The sequence below is a fragment of the Mauremys reevesii genome, linkage group 13 (assembly GCF_016161935.1).
Source record: "Mauremys reevesii isolate NIE-2019 linkage group 13, ASM1616193v1, whole genome shotgun sequence".
NCBI lineage: Eukaryota > Metazoa > Chordata > Testudines > Geoemydidae > Mauremys > Mauremys reevesii.
The window spans coordinates 13965315-13984979 of record NC_052635.1 but is presented as its reverse complement, the minus strand read 5'-3'; the positions used below and the strand labels follow the sequence as shown (position 1 = coordinate 13984979).

General features: G+C 51.9%; 1 protein-coding gene across 1 annotated transcript; it reads right to left on the bottom strand.

Annotated features, from left to right (window-relative positions):
• Window positions 1-18219: 18219 nt before the first annotated feature.
• Window positions 18220-18669, bottom strand: LOC120381194 (ribonuclease-like). The gene has a single exon (XM_039499348.1). It carries the CDS (start codon window positions 18634-18636, stop codon window positions 18220-18222), a length of 417 nt encoding a protein of 138 aa, XP_039355282.1. The 5' UTR covers window positions 18637-18669.
• Between the last annotated feature and the right edge of the window lie 996 nt (window positions 18670-19665).

Below are 19665 nucleotides of genomic sequence, written 5' to 3'. Positions count from 1 at the left end.
TGATCTGGTCACCCTATTATAGTTCCAACTTTGCTATTGTTTATTTGCCTGGTCTCTGTCTGGTTCTGTGATCCTTTCTCTCTGCTGTATAATTAATTTTGCTGGGTGCAAATGAATTGAGGTGGTGGGATATAATTGGTTAGCTAATCCTGTTACAATATGCTAGGATTGGTTAGGTAAATTTCAGTGGAATGATTGGGTAAGGTATAGCTGAGACTATTACTATATATTTGGGGCAAACAGGAAGTAAGTTGGGATTCGAAAATAACGAAAAGTGAACTTGGATTTAAGCTGCTGGAAGTTCACCCCAATAAACATCCAATTGTTTGCACCTTTGGACTTGGGGTCTTGTTGCTCTGTTCATGCGAGAAGGGCCAGGGAAGCGGGAGGGTGAAGGAATAAGCCCCCCTAACAGCTCCGAGTGGTGAAGCTCTGGACCAGGCTCCCAAGGGGGGCAGGGGGGTCACATCAATGGATAACCCCTTGTCAGGGCTGATCTAGGGTTACTTGGTCTGGGTTTGATGGCCTCTCAAGGTCCCTCCAGCCCCACATTTCTGTGCTTCTATGGCTGCTCTGCGTGCCCTGCTGTTCGGGGGAGCTGCAGGGCAGTGGGTGAAGGGGGCAGGGGTAGGAGATGCCAGCTCTGCCTCTGTGCTGCAAACCCCTTGGGGACAGAGCCTCAGAGGTGGTCATGAGTCCCAGGGACCCTTCGAGCCCCATACAGATTATGGCTGCAACCAGATGAGCCATTCACTAGCAAAGCTCAGATGAAACCTCTTTGTTTCCAGATCCCCCTCTCTGACACATTCCCGCAGCCAGCCAGACCTTCTGAGCTGGGCCAGACTGTATCTGGTGCTCCGGAAATAAACATTTCCTGTGCCCCATTCCCCAGCGGCCACTGAGCAGCCCAACGCTGAGGCCTGCAACCCATGGGGACTGGGGCCCCCTTGTGGGGAACGGCCCTGCATTGCATTCCCCGTCTCATTCCCCCACCTGCATCTGGATTGGAGCCAGAGCCCCCTAAAGAGGAGAGTCCCCAGATTCCAGTCCCCAAACCCCTGAGCAAGCCAGGACCCCGATCATGGTCACTGCACAGCAATGGGGCATATCTGCCCCTTCACTCATCCCTTTAAATAACTTAGCGAAGTTTCCAAAATAGCCCGAGGGTTTGAGATCTCCAGATGCACAGTGACTTCGCCCCCAGTCCCCAAACACACCGACTGGTTCTGCACTGGCAGGAAAATGTTTTATTGCAAGAAGCAGCAAGGAAACAAACTCAGGGACGGCTTCCAGGGCCCCGCCTGGGACAATCTTCTCCCCACAACCTGCCCCCCATGCTGAATGGATGCGGAATGGGAGGGGGCGGCTGTATTGTGTAATGGGCACCTAGCGAGGCGGGCGCTGGGCTCAGGCTGATGGTCTCAGTGCCAGTCGTGGGGGTTGGGCGCCCGGATGGGAACTGGGCACCCAGTGTGGGGAACCCCCCGGCAGGCCCGAAGCTGCCGGCCTGTGGGATAAGGGGAGATGCTGAATGTCCCTGTGGAGACTCATGGTGGGCGTTGCCCAGGAGGAGCAGGGCTGGGGCAGGAGAGCCCCCAGTGACAGAGGGCTGCCTAGGAGGTACAGGGGGTCCGTGGCCAGCGCCTGGGCTCTACTGGACTGTGATGGAGTTCGGGGCAGTGACTAGAGACAGGTCACATGGATCCTGCTGTTGAGGACTGTGGTCCCGTTTCTACAGCGCCCTGGGAATGAGGATGTCAGCTGGCACTCGGTGTGGTCGAAGCGTGCGATACTGGCATAGACTTTGCCGTAGACGTGTTTCCCTCCGCGGCTGCAGAGGTTTTGGACTTGACTGAAGGGGGTGTGGATGAAGATGTTGCTGGCTTTGCAGGCGGAGCGGGTCAGGCCTCGGCGCTGCATCATGCAGTTGCAGTAGCCCTGGTCATTGTGGGCGCTGGACCTGGTTCACAAACTGGTGGTTGCTGTCGCCTTTGCTGAGCTGGGCCAGGCAGGCGGCCAGCAGGACAAGGGTCCAGAAGAGCAAAGGGCAGGGGTCCCCTTGGGCCCATCGCTGTGTCTGTCACTGGATCGACCTGCAGTGGGGAGAGGGGAGGAGATGGATGGAGACAGCACAGGGTGGGGATCTGCCTCCTCCATGGAACCTCCTGGCCCAGCCTCATCCCATCCAACCCACTCGTCCCTCACAATTTCTCTCAGCCCAGGGCAGTGAGATGGGGCTTAACTATTTGATTCAGAGCAACTTCTATTAACCCATTGACTCTGTGGCCACGAGGGGGCGCCAGAGTCACATGGCCAACATTGTACAAGGATTCCCAATTTTTTTGGGATGCTGGAGATGTATAAATGGGGGCTGCCTCACTTATCTACTCACCATTCCCCAGCCATCACCTGGCTGATAGACACTCTACTGGAACACCTAGGTCCTTCTGTGGGGTGGGAATAGGAGCCAGAAGCCCTTTCCCCCTCTTTTAACCAATTACAGCCCATTCCTTTCCTCAACTCAGAGATAGAACCCAGGAGTCCTGACTCCCAGCCCCCACTCTCCTCCCAGAGCTGGGCTAGGACACAGGAGTGTTGTCTCCCAGTCCATCTCCCCCACTAGACCTCTCTCCTTCCCAGAATCAGAAACAGAATCCAGGAGTAGAGGTTGGGTGAATAATGAATTTTTTGGTTCCAAGCAATTGAAAGCTACAGTAGAGCCTCAGAGTTATGAACAGCAGAGTTACAAACTGACTGATCAACCACACACCTCGTTTGGAACAGAAAGTACGCAATCCGGCAGCCACAGAGACAAAAAACAAACCCAAAAACAAATCTAGTGTTGTGTTAAATGTAAACAACTTAAAAAAAAGGAAAAGTTTTAAAATTAGTATTTGAGAAGGTTAAGAAATTACTTCTGTGCTTGTTTCATTTAAATTAAGAGGGTTAAAAGCAGCATTTTTCTTTCTCATAGTAAAGTTTCAAAGCTTTACTAAGTAAATGTTCAGTTGTAAACTTTTAAAAGAGCCACCAGAATGCTTTGTTCAGAGTTACAAACATTTCAGAATTATGAACAACCTCCCTTCCTGAGGGGTTTGTAACTCTGAGGCTCTACTGTGGTGTTCTTGGGTTGAACCAAACCCCATAGTTTTCCAAATTTATGGCAAAATAAAAAGTCAAAAAATTCCACGTTACCTGGACAGGAAAAGTTTCTGTTTGGCCTGATGTGAAAGGTTTCTTTCCAGTTTGGGGCATTTGGACAAAAGCAGAGGACTAAAGCCACAAAATGGCCAGTGGAGATGGGCTCCCCTGTAACTTTCAGCCCAGCAGTTACAGCTGCCCAGAGCTGGAGGAAAACGCAATTCAAATCCTCCCTCTGCCTGCCAAGGGGAGGGGATTAGACCCACAATCTGCCCCCTCTCAGTTGGGGACTCCTCACTCGCTGTGCTTGGAGCTGCCCTGCTCCACTTTGTCTGAACTGCTGTTGGAGCAGGGCCTGGAAACAGGGTCACCCACATCTGAGGTGCAGGCGTTAACCAGAGTCATTCTCACAGGCTGTCCCAGGCCCAGTGGCTACTCAGCATCACCCTGCCTGACAATTTAGGTAGGCAAATTGATACAAATTTTACCCCATTCTACCCAGGAGTCCTGGATCCCTGGTCTAACCCACTAGAACCCCCAGCCACCCCAAAGCAGGGCTATAACCCACCTCTCCTGGCTCCTGCCATGCCCTGGCCAAACCCATTAGACTCCATAACCATCTCAGGGCAGGACTAGAACCCCAATCAAAAGTCGGGACTGTCCCTATAAAATTGGGACATCTGGTCACCCTAGGCCACACCTGGAGTATTGTGGCCAGTTTTGGGTGCCCCACTACAGAAACGATGTGGACAATTTGGAGAGAGTCCAGCGGAGGGCAACGAAAATGATTAGGGGGCTGGAGCACATGACTTATGAGGAGAGGCTGAGGGAACTGGGATTGTTTAGCCTGCAGAAGAAAAGAGTGAGGGGGGATTTAATAGCAGCCTTCAACTACCTAAAGGGGGGTTCCAAAGAGGATGGACCTCGGCTGTTCTCAGTGGTGGCAGATGACAGAACAAGGAGCAATGGTCTCAAGTTGCAGTGTGGGAGGTCTAGGTTGGATATTAGGAAAAACTATTTCACTAGGAGGATGGTGAAGCACTGGAATGGGTTACCTAGGGAGGTGGTAGAATCTCCAGCCTAAAGAGGTTTTTAAGGCCCGGCTTGACAAAGCCCTGGCTGGGATGATTTAGTTGGGGATTGGTCCTGCTTAGCAGGGGGTTGGACTAGACGACCTCCTGAGAACTCTTCCAACGCTGATATTCTATGATTCTGTGATCTGCCAGTGCTCCTCAATTCCACCTCCCAGCACTCTGCTAACCCTGCTCTGCTTCCAACAGAGCTCTGCCGGTGCTCCTCAATCTCGACCCCCAACCCCCACTATCCCAGCCCTGGACTCCGCATTCCCCACCAGCTCTCTGGGTGCCCCTATGTCCTGACCCACAGCCCCCTCCCATTCTTCCACACTGTCGGAGAAAAACTCAGTTCTCGCTTTTTCGTTTGGGTGCAGCAAAATCAAATACTTTATTATTTCTCCAGTAATTACAATGGAGGAGAGAGTGCCATAGACACAGGGGTCGTCCTGGACAGGTCTCTCAACTGGCAAACAATTACAGCAAGCCTTTATACCTTTGTACAGACAATTTCTAGCAATAATATACAAAAGAAAAAAAAACATTTGTTTGTTTTTATAATACTTTTCTTTCTTTATTTGTCTTCACTACTAGAAAAAAGCAAGCAAGCATGCATATTCATCAATCAATCGTAATAACTTTTTACACAGTTCGTCTCTCTGTCCCACTCTTATCTTCTACAAACAGTCTCGTCATTCATTAGGTTTAGGGTTACAGCTAGGCTAACTAACTGACACTGACATGCATGCAAAAAAAAATCCTTATTCTTTCCCTGCTTCCACAACACCATCCCTATACCCCCTATTCAACCCAGCAGCCACAATGCCCCTCTCTAACATGCCTGTGACACCCACCACCATGGTCTCTGGTCTCCATGTTCTGTCCCCCTCCCCACCCCTTTCTCTGTTGGTGGCTGTTACACTGTAGGGTCTCTGCTGCCGGGATTGTCCCTGGCACTGTGTTTGTCCAGCACCAAGCGTGTGGGACCCAGTCATAATGGGCGATGATGGGACTACAGCACAGCAATGAAACTTCTCCTCCCTGCAGACACGGAGCCCCCTGTGATACCCTGTTAATCTCCTAGGAATTGGTTATGGGTGCTCTGGGAACACCTAGGGGCTGCAACTGAAGTCAGGGCACTGTTTTGCCAGGCGCTGCACAGGCCCCGACAGAGATCAGGGTCCCCGTTGTGGCAGGCGCTGGACAGGAGTCCTGACTCTCCTGCCACAAGACGCTGCCCTGGGACAACCAAGCTAGTGGCATCCTTCCTTTTCCGAAAGAGCTCAGAGCAGGGTGCCCCTGCCCCACCTATGCCGGGGTGTGTGTGTGAATGAGAACAGCGGAGAGATCTAACCCAGCGGCCAATGAGGAAATAGTGCCTGGCTCTGCAGAGAGAAAGAAACCAGGTGGTGTTTTTGTTCTGTGTTTGTGCAGGGCTGAGCACAATGGGCCGCTTGTCCAGCCCTGGACATCCTAGCCCCACTCCCACCCCAAACACACATGACACCAGTTTGCAATGGCAGTAAAATATTTTATTGCAGCCAGAGCAGCAGATTTCCCTCTGAACCAAACCCCAGTAGGAATATCCAGCAGGAGCGGGTGGGGGGGAGCGTGCAAACCTCAGTACTGATGCAAAATGGTTATCATTTTTGTTTTTGAATGTCAGCTCATTACAAACTTGCCTGTGTCTTCACTGAACTAAAGAGACACTTGTGACAGTGTACCCCATAAGGCTTTATGGGGGGTGCTTACAAAGGTATATATGATGTAACTGGAATAGAGTTTTGCTACATATGCCATGTATCAGAGGGGTAGCCGTGTTAGTCTGGATCTGTAAAAGCAACAAAGAATCCTGTGGCACCTTATAGACTAACAGACGTTTTGCAGCATGAGCTTTCGTGGGTGAAAACCCACTTCTTCGGATGCAAGTGAAGAAGTGGGTATTCACCCACGAAAGCTCATGCTGCAAAACGTCTGTTAGTCTATAAGGTGTCACAGGATTCTTTGTTGCTTTTACATATGCCATGTAACATATCTATGTAAAGGTTATGATCTACTGGTTATGTTCATCCTAGTTGTATGCAGGTACCATTTGTGTGTTCAGAGTTATGAACATTTGCTGTATAACTGCTTGATTTCAAAGTAGCCTTAGTTAGAACATTTGGTCACTTCTTGGGAAAGGAATGTGCTCAATCAGGAAGCATTTAACAGACAAAAGAGCCTGGAAGACTCCAAGCCACGTAAGAAGTCTACCTGAGAACATTCAAGGTAGTATGTGGGTAATGGCTGCTCCCTGCAAGTCCTGAGTCATGCATGGGCAGGTGACTTGCCCATGTGGTTCCAAATCTCCATTTTTGTGACTGGATTCTACACAGGGGGAGGAGGGGGTCTCCACCCACAAGAGAGAGTCTATTTAAATCCCTGGGAGACCCCTCCAGGGGGTCTTCAGATGGCTAAAGAAAGTGCCTCTCCACCCCCCCAGGATACTGATAGGAAACCGAAACAAAGGACAGTGTGCAAGGGGTGTGAGTGATTGCCGGACCGAGTCTAAAAGGAGATTAGCCTGTAAAAGGGAGCATTCGGGAACTGGTGAGGACCTTATCTGTATTTAGTCTGATTAGACATAGATTTGCGCATTTTATTTTATTTTGCTTGGTGACTCACTTTGTTCTGTCTGTTACCATTTGGAACCACTTAAATCCTACTTTCTGTATTTAATAAAATCACTTTTTACTTTTTAATTAACTCAGAGTGTGTATTAATACCTGGGGGAGCAAACAGCTGTGCATCTCTCTCTATCAGTGTTATAGAGGGCGAAGAATTTATGAGTTTACCCTGCATAAGCTTTATACAGGGTAAAATGGATTTATTTGGGTTTAGACCCCATTGGGAGTTGGGCATCTGAGTGCTCAAGACAAGCACACTTCTGTTAGCTGCTTTCAGGTAAACCTACAGCTTTGGGACAGGTAATTCAGACCCTGGGTCTTTGTTGGAGCTGACAGGAGCGTCTGGCTTGGCAAAACAGGGTGCTGGAGTCCTGAGCTGGCAGGGAAAACAGGAATAGAAGTAGTCTTGGCACATCGGGTGGCAGCTCCCAAGGGGTTTTCTGTGATCCAACCTGTCACAACACTCACAGATATTTTTATTCAGGATATTTGGAGAATGTAACAACTGACATGCCTATATTTTTAATTGCTCAGGGTAATTAAAGAAATTCAAGGAGGATTTTGCTTTCTGTCATGTTCATGGCATGCACACAGACACGTTAGATAAAAAACATACAATACTATTGCTGGAAGGTAGCAACTTTATTTCTTAGAATCCAGAACCTTAACACACAAGAATCCAACACACACAGAGAGAAAACAGGCTGCTCCCTAAGGCACAATTCACCCCACCTTACTCCAGGCAGGCTTGCTGCATCGTGACTGTGCTGAAGACCCAGATCAAATGCTCCCCTCCAGAACCCCCTAGCCTGTCAGCAGGATCGGGGAACCCCTTGCACTTGAAGTGACAGCTCCCTACACACCACACTGTCACCCAGGGATAAGTCGGGTATGCAGCATGTCTCTGGTCATAAAACCATCTTTATGACACTCAAGTGTGTTTACACAGACTCTAATACTTGTATCTTCCTTTAGCAGTTTAGACTATCTTTTTTTTCTGCTATGTTTTGCAAAGGTAGATAAGCATTGTTCTCTGCAATAATTACTTGAAGTCTTAAGTGGAAAGTTGTAAATACACTGCGAATGACAGGTGTTAAAACCACATGGGTCAAAAGGCAAACCACCTGGACCTTATTAAAGACCAGAATGGCAGTCTGGTAGAGGGATGAGATTATCTGGAGAACAAAGCAAGGAGGATGTTTGTGGTTTAAAGAGAGTCCTAACTTGAAAGGAATGTCTAAGTGCTCTGTATTCAGCCTCAGAAAAGATCCTTATCAGAAGCCATAAAGAAGCTGTAAAAGTGGGAGTTTCTCCTTTCTCTCTTTCCAGCAATAACCCTCCATTTAAACCCTTACTAATTCCTGACTGAAAGTAAAACCTTCTGTAAGTGCTCTGAAAGGTGGTATGTAGCCCTGCAATTTGAAGAAAGACACAGCTGCTTGGAAAATGTTTTGCAGAGGATATGGGTGATTTCTGCCTAACTCCTGTTTCCTCCCAATGGTGCAAGCTTTGATTACTACTTATATGCCTGAAGATGGCTCTAGCTTCTTGGGAGATGCCTGTTTGCAAATACTTTACCTAAGTGCAAAGCTTCTAATTGCTATGGAAATGGTGAGATGCTTTATGTACCATGGAACCCAATGACCTTACTGGCCTGTTGTCTAATCAAGAAGCCATCGGAGTGTAGACTACCGGTATTTATCATCCTTGGGGAACCTACACTTAAAACAATGCAGTGGCGCAGCTTCAGTGATTCAAGTGCAGACAAGCCCTGGGAAAGATGAGAGCCTCCTCCCAAAAGACTGTGATGGAGAAGAGACAGTCGTGGCTATTCAAATGTCGAGGCTGTCTTTAAGAATTAATAATATTTAGGGAAGCAGGGTAATCGTCCCACTGTTGTGGAGAACTTTCCTGGCTTATACGTTACCCCGGTGAAATGGGCTAGTTAAAGGATCTGAGTCCTCGCTTCCACTCCCTTTACCCAGAGTCCTGCCTGACCTAGAGGGCTCCTCTTCCACTCTCCTGTGTGGCAGAGTCCTCATAACCCCAGCAAGGCTGGGCCCAGGATTCCTGGGGGGCTCAACCCCCAACCTTGTCGTGGTCGTGGTCGTGGTAGGGCAGGGGCTAGGGTGTCCCCACTCTGGGGTGCGCTCTCTGCACTGGAGGCTTCCCTGACCCACTGATCATCACATACAGTTCAGAGCAAATACAATTTATTAAACAGCAACCAATTAAAAAAAATAAGGAAAAAACGGGAAAGTTTAAAGGAAAACACATAACACGGCTCGGTGGCATGGGGCCATCACAGCCAGCGTCTCTGGAATGTCAGGACAGTTCAGTCTGTCCCTCACTTGTCCCAGGCCTCCTGCCCAGGCCCTGGCTGTGCTGCAGGGATGCTGCGAGTCAGACACTTGCTCTGGTGGTGGCCACACGCCCTCGGGCTCTAGGGGGCAGGACCCTTCTTCCCAGAGTCAGCCTCTCCCCATCCCCCCTTGGGGTTACGAACCCCCTCCAGGTCTTGCCTTCAAAGCCTCTCTTGGCTGGGAGCATCTCCCTGGGCTGGGCCTGCTGCCCAGGGTCCCTTTCGCTCTCCCCAGCTGCTCACGCACCCGGCTTGGACTGCTCCAGCTCCAGGTCTAGGGTTACCAACTTTCTAAATGCACAAAACCGAACACCCTAGCCCCACTCCTTCTCCTGAGGCCCCGCCCCTGCCCCACCCCTTACCCAAGGCCCTGCCGCCCGCTCACTACATTCCCCCTCCCTCGGTGGATTGCTCTGTCCCACACTGACTCACTTTCACTGGGCTGGGGCAGGGGCTTGGGGTGCGGGAGGGGGTGAGGGCTCCAACTGGGGTGAGGGGCAGGCTCTGGGGTGGGGCCAGAAATGAGAGGTTCAAGGTGTGGGAGGGGGCTCTGGGCTGGGGCAGTGGGTTGGGGGGCAGGAAGGGCTGAGGGCTCTGTCTAGCAGTGCGGGCTCTGGCCTGGGGCTGGGGATGAGGGGTTTGGGGTTCAGGAAGAGGTGCCAGGCTGGTGGGTGGGGAAGAGGGGTTCAGGGTATGGGAGGAGGCTCTGGGCTGGGGCAGCGGGCTGGGGTGCAGGGGAGGTGAGGGCTCCATCTGGGGGTGCAGGCTCTGGTGTGGGGCCAGGGATGAGGGGTTTGGGGTACAGGAGGGGGCTCTGGGTTTGGGGGGGCTCAGGGCTGGGAAAGGGGTTGGGGCTCGGGATTGGGGCACAGGCTTATCCTGGTGGCTCCCGGTCAGCAGCACAGCATGGGGGGCTAAGGCAGGCTTCCCGCCTGTCCTGACTCCGCGGTGCGCTCTGGAGGCGGCCGGCAGGTCCAGCTCCTAGGCGGGGAGGCCAGAAGGCTCCGCACTCTGCTCTTGCCTGTGGGTCCCGGCCAATGGGAGTGCGGAGCTGGTGCTTGGGGTGGGGGCAGTGGGCGGAGGCCTGTGGCCTCTTCACCTAGGAGCCAGACCTGCTGCTGGCTGCTTCCGGGGCACAGTGCGGTGCCAGGACAGTAGGGACTTGCCTGCCTCAGACCCCAACACTGCCAACCGGACTTTTAATGGCCTGGTCAGCAGTGCTGACTGGAGCCGCCAGGGTCCCTTTTCGACCGGGCTTTCTGGTCTAAAACCTGGTCACCCTAGAGCCAGCTCCAGCTCCACTCCGCCTCCAGCTCCCTGGGCTTCTTTTCTGGCCCCCCTGGCTCTGGTTGCTGCAGCCCTGCTCCCAGCACAGGTCTGCTCTCTGGGCTGCTTCTGCAGCTCTGCTCCCAGTGCTGACCTGTTCCCCCTGGGTTGCTTCTCTGGTTCTCTCTGGCTGGCACAGCTCTGCTCCCCAGCTCAGCTCAGGCCCCTGCTCTCTCCTTAGCTCGGCCCCACTCTGTCTGACCCAGGCAATTCCAGCTCACTTGCAGGACAGGACCCCCCCTCCCCTGGCCTCCTGACTCCCTGATTAGCCTGCCCGCCCTGTCAATCAGGCTGACCTGGAGCACTGGTCTCTCCCCATTGTTCCTGGGGACTGTCAGTCTCTGGGTCCTGATTTCTCATCGACCCTTCCCCTTCCTTTTAGTACTGGGAGCTAGCCAGCCAAAATACCCCTGCTGAGTTCTGGTAAAGGGCCAGCAGTCCCCTTACATTTATGAAGAAGTTTGATGTGGCAAGTTTGGACCAGTTTGAGGCAGATTTTAAGCTTCTGTAAAACCCCGATGAAGCAAACAGGGTAGCTCCAGAAATGAACTGGATTTTAATGCAGCGCTAGTTCTAACTGCTGTTAAAAACTATTTTCTGTTACATCGGTGACTTTTCTAAAACTTGCTCCATTATTTAGATGGACTTGAAATGTGTTTCATCTCATGGGAATGTGGGGTAGGAGTACTAATCCAAATTTGGGATTATGTTGTCATTCCTGAGATACAACCCTGGGAAAAAAAGCTTCTTTAAGGTTGACTGATTCTACCAATTCTTTTAAAACAGATTTTGGGACCAACCCATGGCTCTGATCATACCCCAAATGGTCTTAATCATTCATCCTAGATCCCCCAGCTAGGCCCCTTGACCTGGTTTTGATCATGCTCACTGCTTTGCAAAGGGGTCTGCCCCCAAGCCCCTTCCCTAAGCCCTTTAAACAACGTAGTCATATTCCCAAAATAGCCTGAGGGTTTGAGATCCACAGATACACAGTGACTCAGCCCCCAGCTCCCACAAACACCACTCCCACTCGTTCTGCACTGGCAGGAAAGCGTTTTATTGCAAGAAGCAGCAAGGAAACAACACTCAGTGACAGCTTCCAGGGCCCCACCAGGGACAATCTTCTCCCCACAACCTGCCCCCGATACCCAATTTATGCCGTGTGGGAGGGGGCAGCCGTACTGTATAATGGGCACCCAGCGAGGCGGGTGCTGGGCTCAGGCTGAGGGTGGCAGATGGGGGGGAGGGGGGAAAGGGACTGGGCACCTGGATTTTCACTTGTGTGGATGGGAACTGGGCACCCAGCATGGGAAATGCCCCTGCAGGCCCCAAGCTGTCGGCCTGTGGGATAAGGGGAGACTTGAATGTCCCTGTGGAGACTCATGGCAGGTGTTGCCCAGGAGAGGCAGGGATGGGGCAGGAGAGCCCCCAGTGACAGAGGGCTGCCCAGGAGCGAAACGGGGGAGCAAGGGACCCCCTGCTCTCAGCCCATGGCCAGTGCCATGGCTCTACAGGACTCTGTCTAAGTACACGGGCCGCCCCTGGGCACAGGTCACATGGATCCTGCAGGTTCAGACTCTTGCCTTGTATACAGCCCTAGTGGGGAAATGGATGTCGGCTCCTCAACAAAGACAATGGGCTGTGAAATAGCTTAAGCCTTCCTGTTTTGGCCAGCTTGTAAGTAATGGCTGCTATGACTCTGCAAGGGCAGGCGACCAGACCACATGACTCTGGACTCCATTTTGAGTACCTGTATTTTTCCACAAACTGTGCTGGGAACTGTTTTTGGAACAAAGGGTTCCTGCCATATGCTAAAGCTATATAAGGCAGGGAGTGACCTCCTCTGTTGTTCTTCACTCTCCCACAACTCAACACTTGAGAGAAACTCCTAAGAAAAAGGACTTGGAACCAGGCTGGGGAGCCCAAGCTGCAAAGCAAGTGCAGCTTGTGCCTTGAGAATCTGCCAGCCTGCTTGTATCATCAGTCAGGGCGGGAGATTATTGATTCAAATCCTATCTAGTATTTTAGGCTTAGTTTGCAGTTTTGTTTATTTGCTAGGTAAGCTGCTTAGATTTGTTTGATATCCCTTATAATCACTTAAAATCTCAATTTTATAGTTAATAAACTTGGTTTTTGGTTTAGCTAAACCAGTGGGCCTTTAGGAGAAGTATCTGGGGGGAAAATCTCCGCATGGTTACCCCAAGCTAGGTGTGCATGTCTTTCCCACATTGAGGGGAAAGTGAACATATTGAAGAGCTTACATTATACAGCTCCCAATGCAGTGTAAAATGGTATAATTTTGGGTTTGTACTCGGGGGGGGGGGGTGCAAGCCTGGGGAGCTGAGAAATTGTCTGTCTGTCTTTGAATAGCTTAGGAAAAGCACTTAGGTAGCTCAGTTTGGGGGTGTGGCGCCACCTGCTGTTGTGTTGGGTGATACCAGGGCCTTCTTTCGGTCATACATGATCATTATAATCTATTAGGTTGTGAACATTCTGGGTAGCAAAAGTCTTTTTATAGTTTGGACCGCAGGCAGCGTGAGTCCACTGGATGCGGTCATCCAGCCAGGAGTGGATGAGACAGCCTAGGTTTAAAGCACCTTTCCTATCCCTCTCTCCATGTAAGGTGAGCAGCGGGGATCCTAAAGAGGACTGCTCAGTCACGCTAGGAGCTGCTGAATTGCATCCCTGTCTCTGTCCAGGGCTTTGTGAGACAATGCTGCTTTTCAGTATTTGTCACTTTGGGATTACCCAGAAACCTCTAGATGCTTGACTTCAGTCAGGTTGGCACAACTGGTTTTGTGCTACATTTTTATTCAGGCCTAACATCACCACTAGCCCATCGCCGCAGGTCTTGGGAGGTTGGAAGATGTTACTTCCTGTGGTAGAAGCCTGTGTGAGACTGCTGGTGCGCCTACAGCAACCACATAACAAGCTGGAGGTCTGGGGCCCAGTGGCATAGAAAGTTTGAGACGACTGGAGATCTCCACCTTGCAGCAGCCTTCCTCCGCTTTCACAGCCGTAGAGAGCCAAAGAGCCTCATCTGCCTGATCTACCATTGAGGACTTGGGGTGCCTGTGGGAGAGGGGCGGAGGAGTTGGACTGTCCTTTTTCTGGGACCTCCCCTCAGACCTGTTTGCCTTGGGTCACCCTACCAGGAGCATTTAGCTCCCAACAATATAGATCTGAGGATCATTGGAACACGCAAGTCCCTTCACCACAGTACGGGTGATGGTCCCTGAAGAGGCAGTAACATCACCAAGGTCACTGCCCTTTCTCTGCTGGTGGCTGTTACACTGTAGGGTCTCTGCTGCTGGGATTGTCCCTGGCGCTGTGTTTGTCCAGCACCGAGCACGTGGGACCCAGTAATGACAGGCGACGCTGGGACTCTAGCACAGCAATGAAATCTTTCCCCCCTGCGGACACGAAGCCACCTGCAATACCCTGTTAATCTCCTAGGAATTGGTTATTGGTGCTCTGAGAACACCTAGAGGCTGAAAATGAGATCAGGGCCCCTTTTGTGCCAGGCTCTGCCCAGACACTGACTGAGATCAGGGCCCCGTTGTGCCAGGCTCTGCCCAGATGCTGACTGAGATCAGGGCCCCGTTGTGCCAGGCACTGCACAGACCCTGACCGAGATCAGAGCCTCTGTTGTGGCAGGCACTGGACAGGAGTCCTGACTCTCCCACCACAAGACATTGCCCTGGGTCAACCGGTCTCCCACGGTACAATATGCTCTCCCACAGTATTCTTGCCAGCAAGTTAAGAAAGTATGGATTGGATGAATGGACTATAAGGTGGATAGAAAGCTGGCTAGATTGTCGGGCTCAACAGGTAGTGATCAATGGCTCAATGTCTACTTTTTTAACTTGGAAACCAGTATCAAGCAGAGTGCCCCAGTGGTCGGTCCTGGGGCTGGTTTTGTTCATCATCTTTATTAATGATCTGGATGATGGGATGGATTGCACCCTCAGCACATTCGCCGATTACACTAAGCTGTGGGGGAGAGCTAGATAAGCTGGAGGGAAGGGATAGGGTCCAGAGAAACTGGAGGGTCTAGACAAATTGGAGCATTTGGCCAAAATAAATCTGATGAGGTTCAACAAGGACAAGTACAGAGTCCTGCACTTAGGATGGAAGAATCCCATGCACAGGCTGGGGACCGACTGGTTAAGCAGCACATCTGCAGAAAAGGACCTGGGGATTACAGTGGATGAGAAGCTGTATATGAGTCAGCAGTGTGCCCTTGTTGCCAAGAAGACTAATGGCCTATTGGGCTGTATTAGTAGCAGGATTGCCAGCAGATTGAGGGAAGTGATTATTCCCCTCTATTTGGCACTGGTGAGGCCACATCTGGAGTACTGCATCCAGTTTTCGGCCCCCCACTACAGAAAGGATGTGGACAAATTGGAGAGAGTCCAGCAAAGGGCAACAAAAGTGATCAGGGGGCTGGGGCACATGACTTATGAGGAGAGGCTGAGGGAATTGGGTTTATTTAGTCTGCCGAAGAGAAGAGTGAGGGGGGATTTAATAGCAGCCTTCAACTACCTGAAGGGGGGTTCCAAAGAGGATGGAGCTCGGCTGTTCTCAGTGGTGGCAGATGACAGAACAAGGAGCAATGGTCTCAAGTTGCAGTGGGAGTGGTCTAGGTTGGATATTAGGAAACGCTATTTCACTAGGAGGGTGTTGAAGCACTGGAATGGGTTACCTAGGGAGGTGGTGGAATCTCCATCCATAGAGGTTTTTAAGGCCCAGCTTGACAAAGGCCTGGCTGGGATGATTTAGTTGGGTTTGGTCCTGCTTTGAGCAAGGGGTTGGACTAGATGACCTCCTGAGGTCTCTTCCAACCCTAATTATCTATGATTCTATGAACCAAGCTAGTGGCATCTTCCTTTTTCCCAAAGAGGTCAGAGCAGGATGCTTGTGCCCCAGCCATCCCAGGGGGTGAATGAGAACAGCAGAGAGATCAAACCCAGCAGCCGATGAGGAAATAGCTCCCGGCTCCGCAGAGCGACACAAACCAGCTGGAGTCTTTTTGTTCCGTATTTGTGCAGGGCTGAGCACAATGGGCCACTTGTCTAGCCCTGGGCATCCTAGCCCTGCTCCCACCCCAAACACACGCAACGCCAGATTGAAACAGCAGTAAAACCTTTTATTGCAGCCAAAGCAGGAGATTTCCCTCTGAACCAAACCCCAGCAGGAATATTGAGGAGAAGGAGGAGGGTAAACCTCAGTACTGACATAAAAAGTGTTATCAATTTTTTTTTATCATGTTACCTCATTACAAACTTGCCTGTGTCTCCACTGAACAAAAGAGACACAATTATTTTTATGCAGGATGTTTGGAGAATGTAATAACTGACATGCCTATATTTTTAATTGCTCATGTGAATTAAAGAAATTCAAGGAGGATTTTACTTTCTGCCTGTTACATTCATGGCATACACAGAGCGAAGTTAGATAAAAACATACTATACTCTTGCTAGAAAGAAGCAATTGTATTTCTTATAATCCAGAACGTTAACCCACAAGAATCCAAAAAACAGAGAGAGAGAAAACAGGCTGCTCCCTAAGGCACAATTCACCCAACTTACTCCAGGCAGGCTCTCTGCAGACTGATGGTGCTGAAGACCCAGATCAAATGCTCCCCTCCAGAGCCCCCTAGCCTGTCAGCAGGATCGGGGAACCCCTTGCACTTGAAGTGATAGTTTTCTAAGGAAAACTGCATGTCTCTGGTGGCCATAAAACCATCTTTATGACACTCAAGTGTGTTTACACAGGCTCTAAAACATAATTTACATAACTTGCATCTTCCTTTTATCTCTCTAGACTCTCTTCCTTTGTGCTATGTTTTGAAAAGGTAAATAAGCATTGTTTATTGTGAGCAATAAATAATTGAAGTGTTTAGTTGCAAGTCGTAAATACACTGGGAATGGCAGGTGTTAAAGCCAGTAAGGTCAAAAGGCAAACAAACCACTTGGATCTTATCTAAGACCAGGACAGCAGTCTAGTTGAGGGATGAGGTTATCTGGAGAACAAAGCAAGGAGGATGTTTGTGGTTTAAAGAGAGTCCTGACTTGAAAGGAATGTCTAAGTGCTCTATATTCAGGATCAAAGAGTCTGACACTGAAGATCCTTATCAGAAGCCGCAATAAGTGGGAATTTCTCCCTTCTTTCTTTCTAGCAATAACCCTCCCTTTAAACCCTGACCAATGTCTTACTGTAAGTAAAACCTTCTATAAGCTCTCTCAAAGGCTGTATCCCTGCAATTTGAAGAAAGACGCTGCTGCTTGGACAATGTTTTGCAGAGGATATGGGTGATTTCTGCCTAACTCCTGTTTCCTCTCAATGGTGCAAGCTTTGATTGCTACATATATGCCTGAAGATGGCTCTAGCTTCTTGGGAGATGCCTGTTTGCAAATACTTTACCTAAGGGCAAAGCTTCTGATATCAGGGCTATGGAAATGGTGAGATGCTTTATGTGCCATGGAACCCAATGACCTTACTGGCCTGTGGTCTAATCAAGAAGTCATTGGAGTGCAGATTATTTATCGTATTTGGGAAATCCACACTTAAAACAGTTCAGCGTCTGGGCAAAGTTCATCAACTGGCAGGGTTACGGTTACGGTTAGGGTTAGATACAGTGATGAGCTGCCAAAATCTTAGGAACCGGTTCCCTACTGGGTCTTCGGCAGCATGGCTCCAGCGGCTGAAGGACCCACCACCGAAGACCCGGTAGGGAACCGCCCAGTGAGTACACCCCCCACCCACGTCCTGTCCCCCCTCAGAAACCACAACCCATAACCCCCCCTGCCCTGCTCCTTGTCCCCTGACCACTCCTTCCCAAGACCCCCAACCCTAACTGCCCCCCAGGACCCCACCCCCTGCCAAACTTGCCCCGCTCCCTGTCCCCTGACTGCCCCGACTCCATCCACCACCATCCCAACAGACCCCAGGAACTCCCACGCGGCACCTACCCAACCCCCCCGTCCCCATCCCCTGTCTGCCCCTCCAGAACCTCTGCCAGATCCAACCCCTCCTCCCCCGCCCCAGTCCCGGCCCTGGCCCTGGCCTCTTACCCCTGCCGGGGTCGGGGCCAGTGTCGGAGCCGCGCCATGCGGCCGGAGTTGGGGCCGGGCAGTGGCTGGAGCAGGGCCGGGCGGCGCCTGGAGTCCTCATCGCGCCCCACCCTGCCCCAGCTCACCTGCAGGAAGCTTCCCCCCGGCTTCTCCTCCCACCACGCCGCCCGGCCGGACCCGGGCAGGAGCCATACCGCCCGACCCCAGAGTCTCACTACGACCTCGCCGAGCAGCGCAGCGTGCTGCCTGGAGCCCTCCTCCCGCTGGCACCCCCGGCCCCAGCTCACCTGGTGGAAGCGCTGCTTGCTTCTCAGCCCTCCCAGCTTCCCACGCAAACAGCTGATTCGGGGGAAGCTGGGGAGGGGGAGGAGAAGCCGGAGGAGCTTCAGCAGAGGAGGCGGAGTGAGGTGAGCTGGGGCTGGGGGAAGGGTAGAGAGCTGCTAGAGCTTTAGTTAAATTTAAAAGCCCTTTTGGAACTAGTTGTCCCTCCAGGAACAACTGGTTCTAAAGGGGGCTTCTATATTTAACAACCGGTTCGCGCGATCTGGTGCGAACCGGCTGCAGCTCACCACTGGTTAGATACGCCTCAAGTATTGGACGGGCAACCCGTTGCGGCAGACCAGGCGGATACGGGCTGTGGTGGAGCTGCCCCGGTAGAGGCACAGGCCCTTGGGCTGGCGGGTGCAGACAGTCAGCTGGAAGGTGCCCAGGCTCTCGCGGGTGTCTTGCCCATGGCTTGTCCCCGAGCTGCAGACGGCTCTGAGCTGGGCCTCGCTGGCGTGGACGAAGGTGTTCTTGCCCTGGCAGCGGATGCTCCGCCTCCCCATCATGGTGGTGCAGTACTGCTGGTCGTTCTCAGCCCATGACTTGGGGAAGTCGAGATGCCGCTTCAGGAATTTATTGTACTGGGCATCGGCTGTTGAGAGTGCCAGGCAGGAGGCCGCCAGGCAGAGCAGGGGCAGAAGAGCTGGGTGTGGTGCCTTCATGGCCATGGCAGGGCCGACCCTGGGTTTGTCTGCAGCAGGGAGAACAGGGCCTGCGGAGCGGAGACACCAAGGGGAGCTGCTTCTAGTGTGGAGCATCCTGTCACCAAATCCCCTCCCCGATCCCAAAGCTCCGCCCCCTCCTAGAGTCCTCCCAGTCTGCCTCCTCCCATTATCCCCCCCACTCTGCCCCCACAGGTCTGCCCCCTCCCATGGTCCCTCCCACTCTGTCCCCAAATCTTTGCCCCCTCACATTGTACCCCCACTCTGTCCCCTCCCCTTATCTCTCCACTCTGCCTCCAAACTTGCGCCCCCTCTCATGGTCCTCCCACTCTGCTCCCAAGTCCCCACCCCCTCTCATTATCCCTCCACTCTGCCCGCTCCCATGGGCCCCCCCACTCTGCCCCAGAGCCCTGCCCCTCCCATCCCACCCCCAAAGAGCCCCTGCTCTAACCACTAGACTCCCCTCCCCTCCCAGAGCTGGGGAAAAAATTCATGAGTCCTGGTTCCCAGCCCCCTCCTCTAACCACTAGACCCCACTTCCCTCCCTGAGCTGGGCTAGAGCCCAGGAGCAGAACTTGATGAATAATGAGTGTTGGGGCCATCACACACAGCTCTATATGTGTCTTTGGTTGGGGGCAGTGGGAGAACACAATATTTTGAAACTTTAAATCAGGTGAAAACAAGTCATGTCAGGTGGAAACCAAACCTGCCGCTGCGCCCCAATGGGACAGGTTTCCCTTCCATGTCGGCACTTGGATTAAAACGGAGGAGGATGAGATTTCCTGAAGGGCTGGAGTCGGGCTCCCCTTTAACCTGTCGCCCAGTGGGCTGGGTTCAAGTCCCTGCTCTGCCTGCCGAGAGGCAGGAGTTGAATTGGGGCTGTGGGATGCTGCCCTGGGGTCTCTCTCCTGCTCAAGCTGGGTGGCCATTGCATTGTGAGGGGTATGGGATCAAAGTCTTGTGGGTAGGGGGATGTGACATGCATATTTCCTGGGAGGGGAGGGGTAAGTAGGGGGCAGAGGAATGCGGGGAGGG

Bases quoted from the DNA above. Each gene is read 5' to 3' on its own strand.
- LOC120381194 (XM_039499348.1), bottom strand. From the start codon at position 18,636: ATGGCCATGAAGGCACCACACCCAGCTCTTCTGCCCCTGCTCTGCCTG.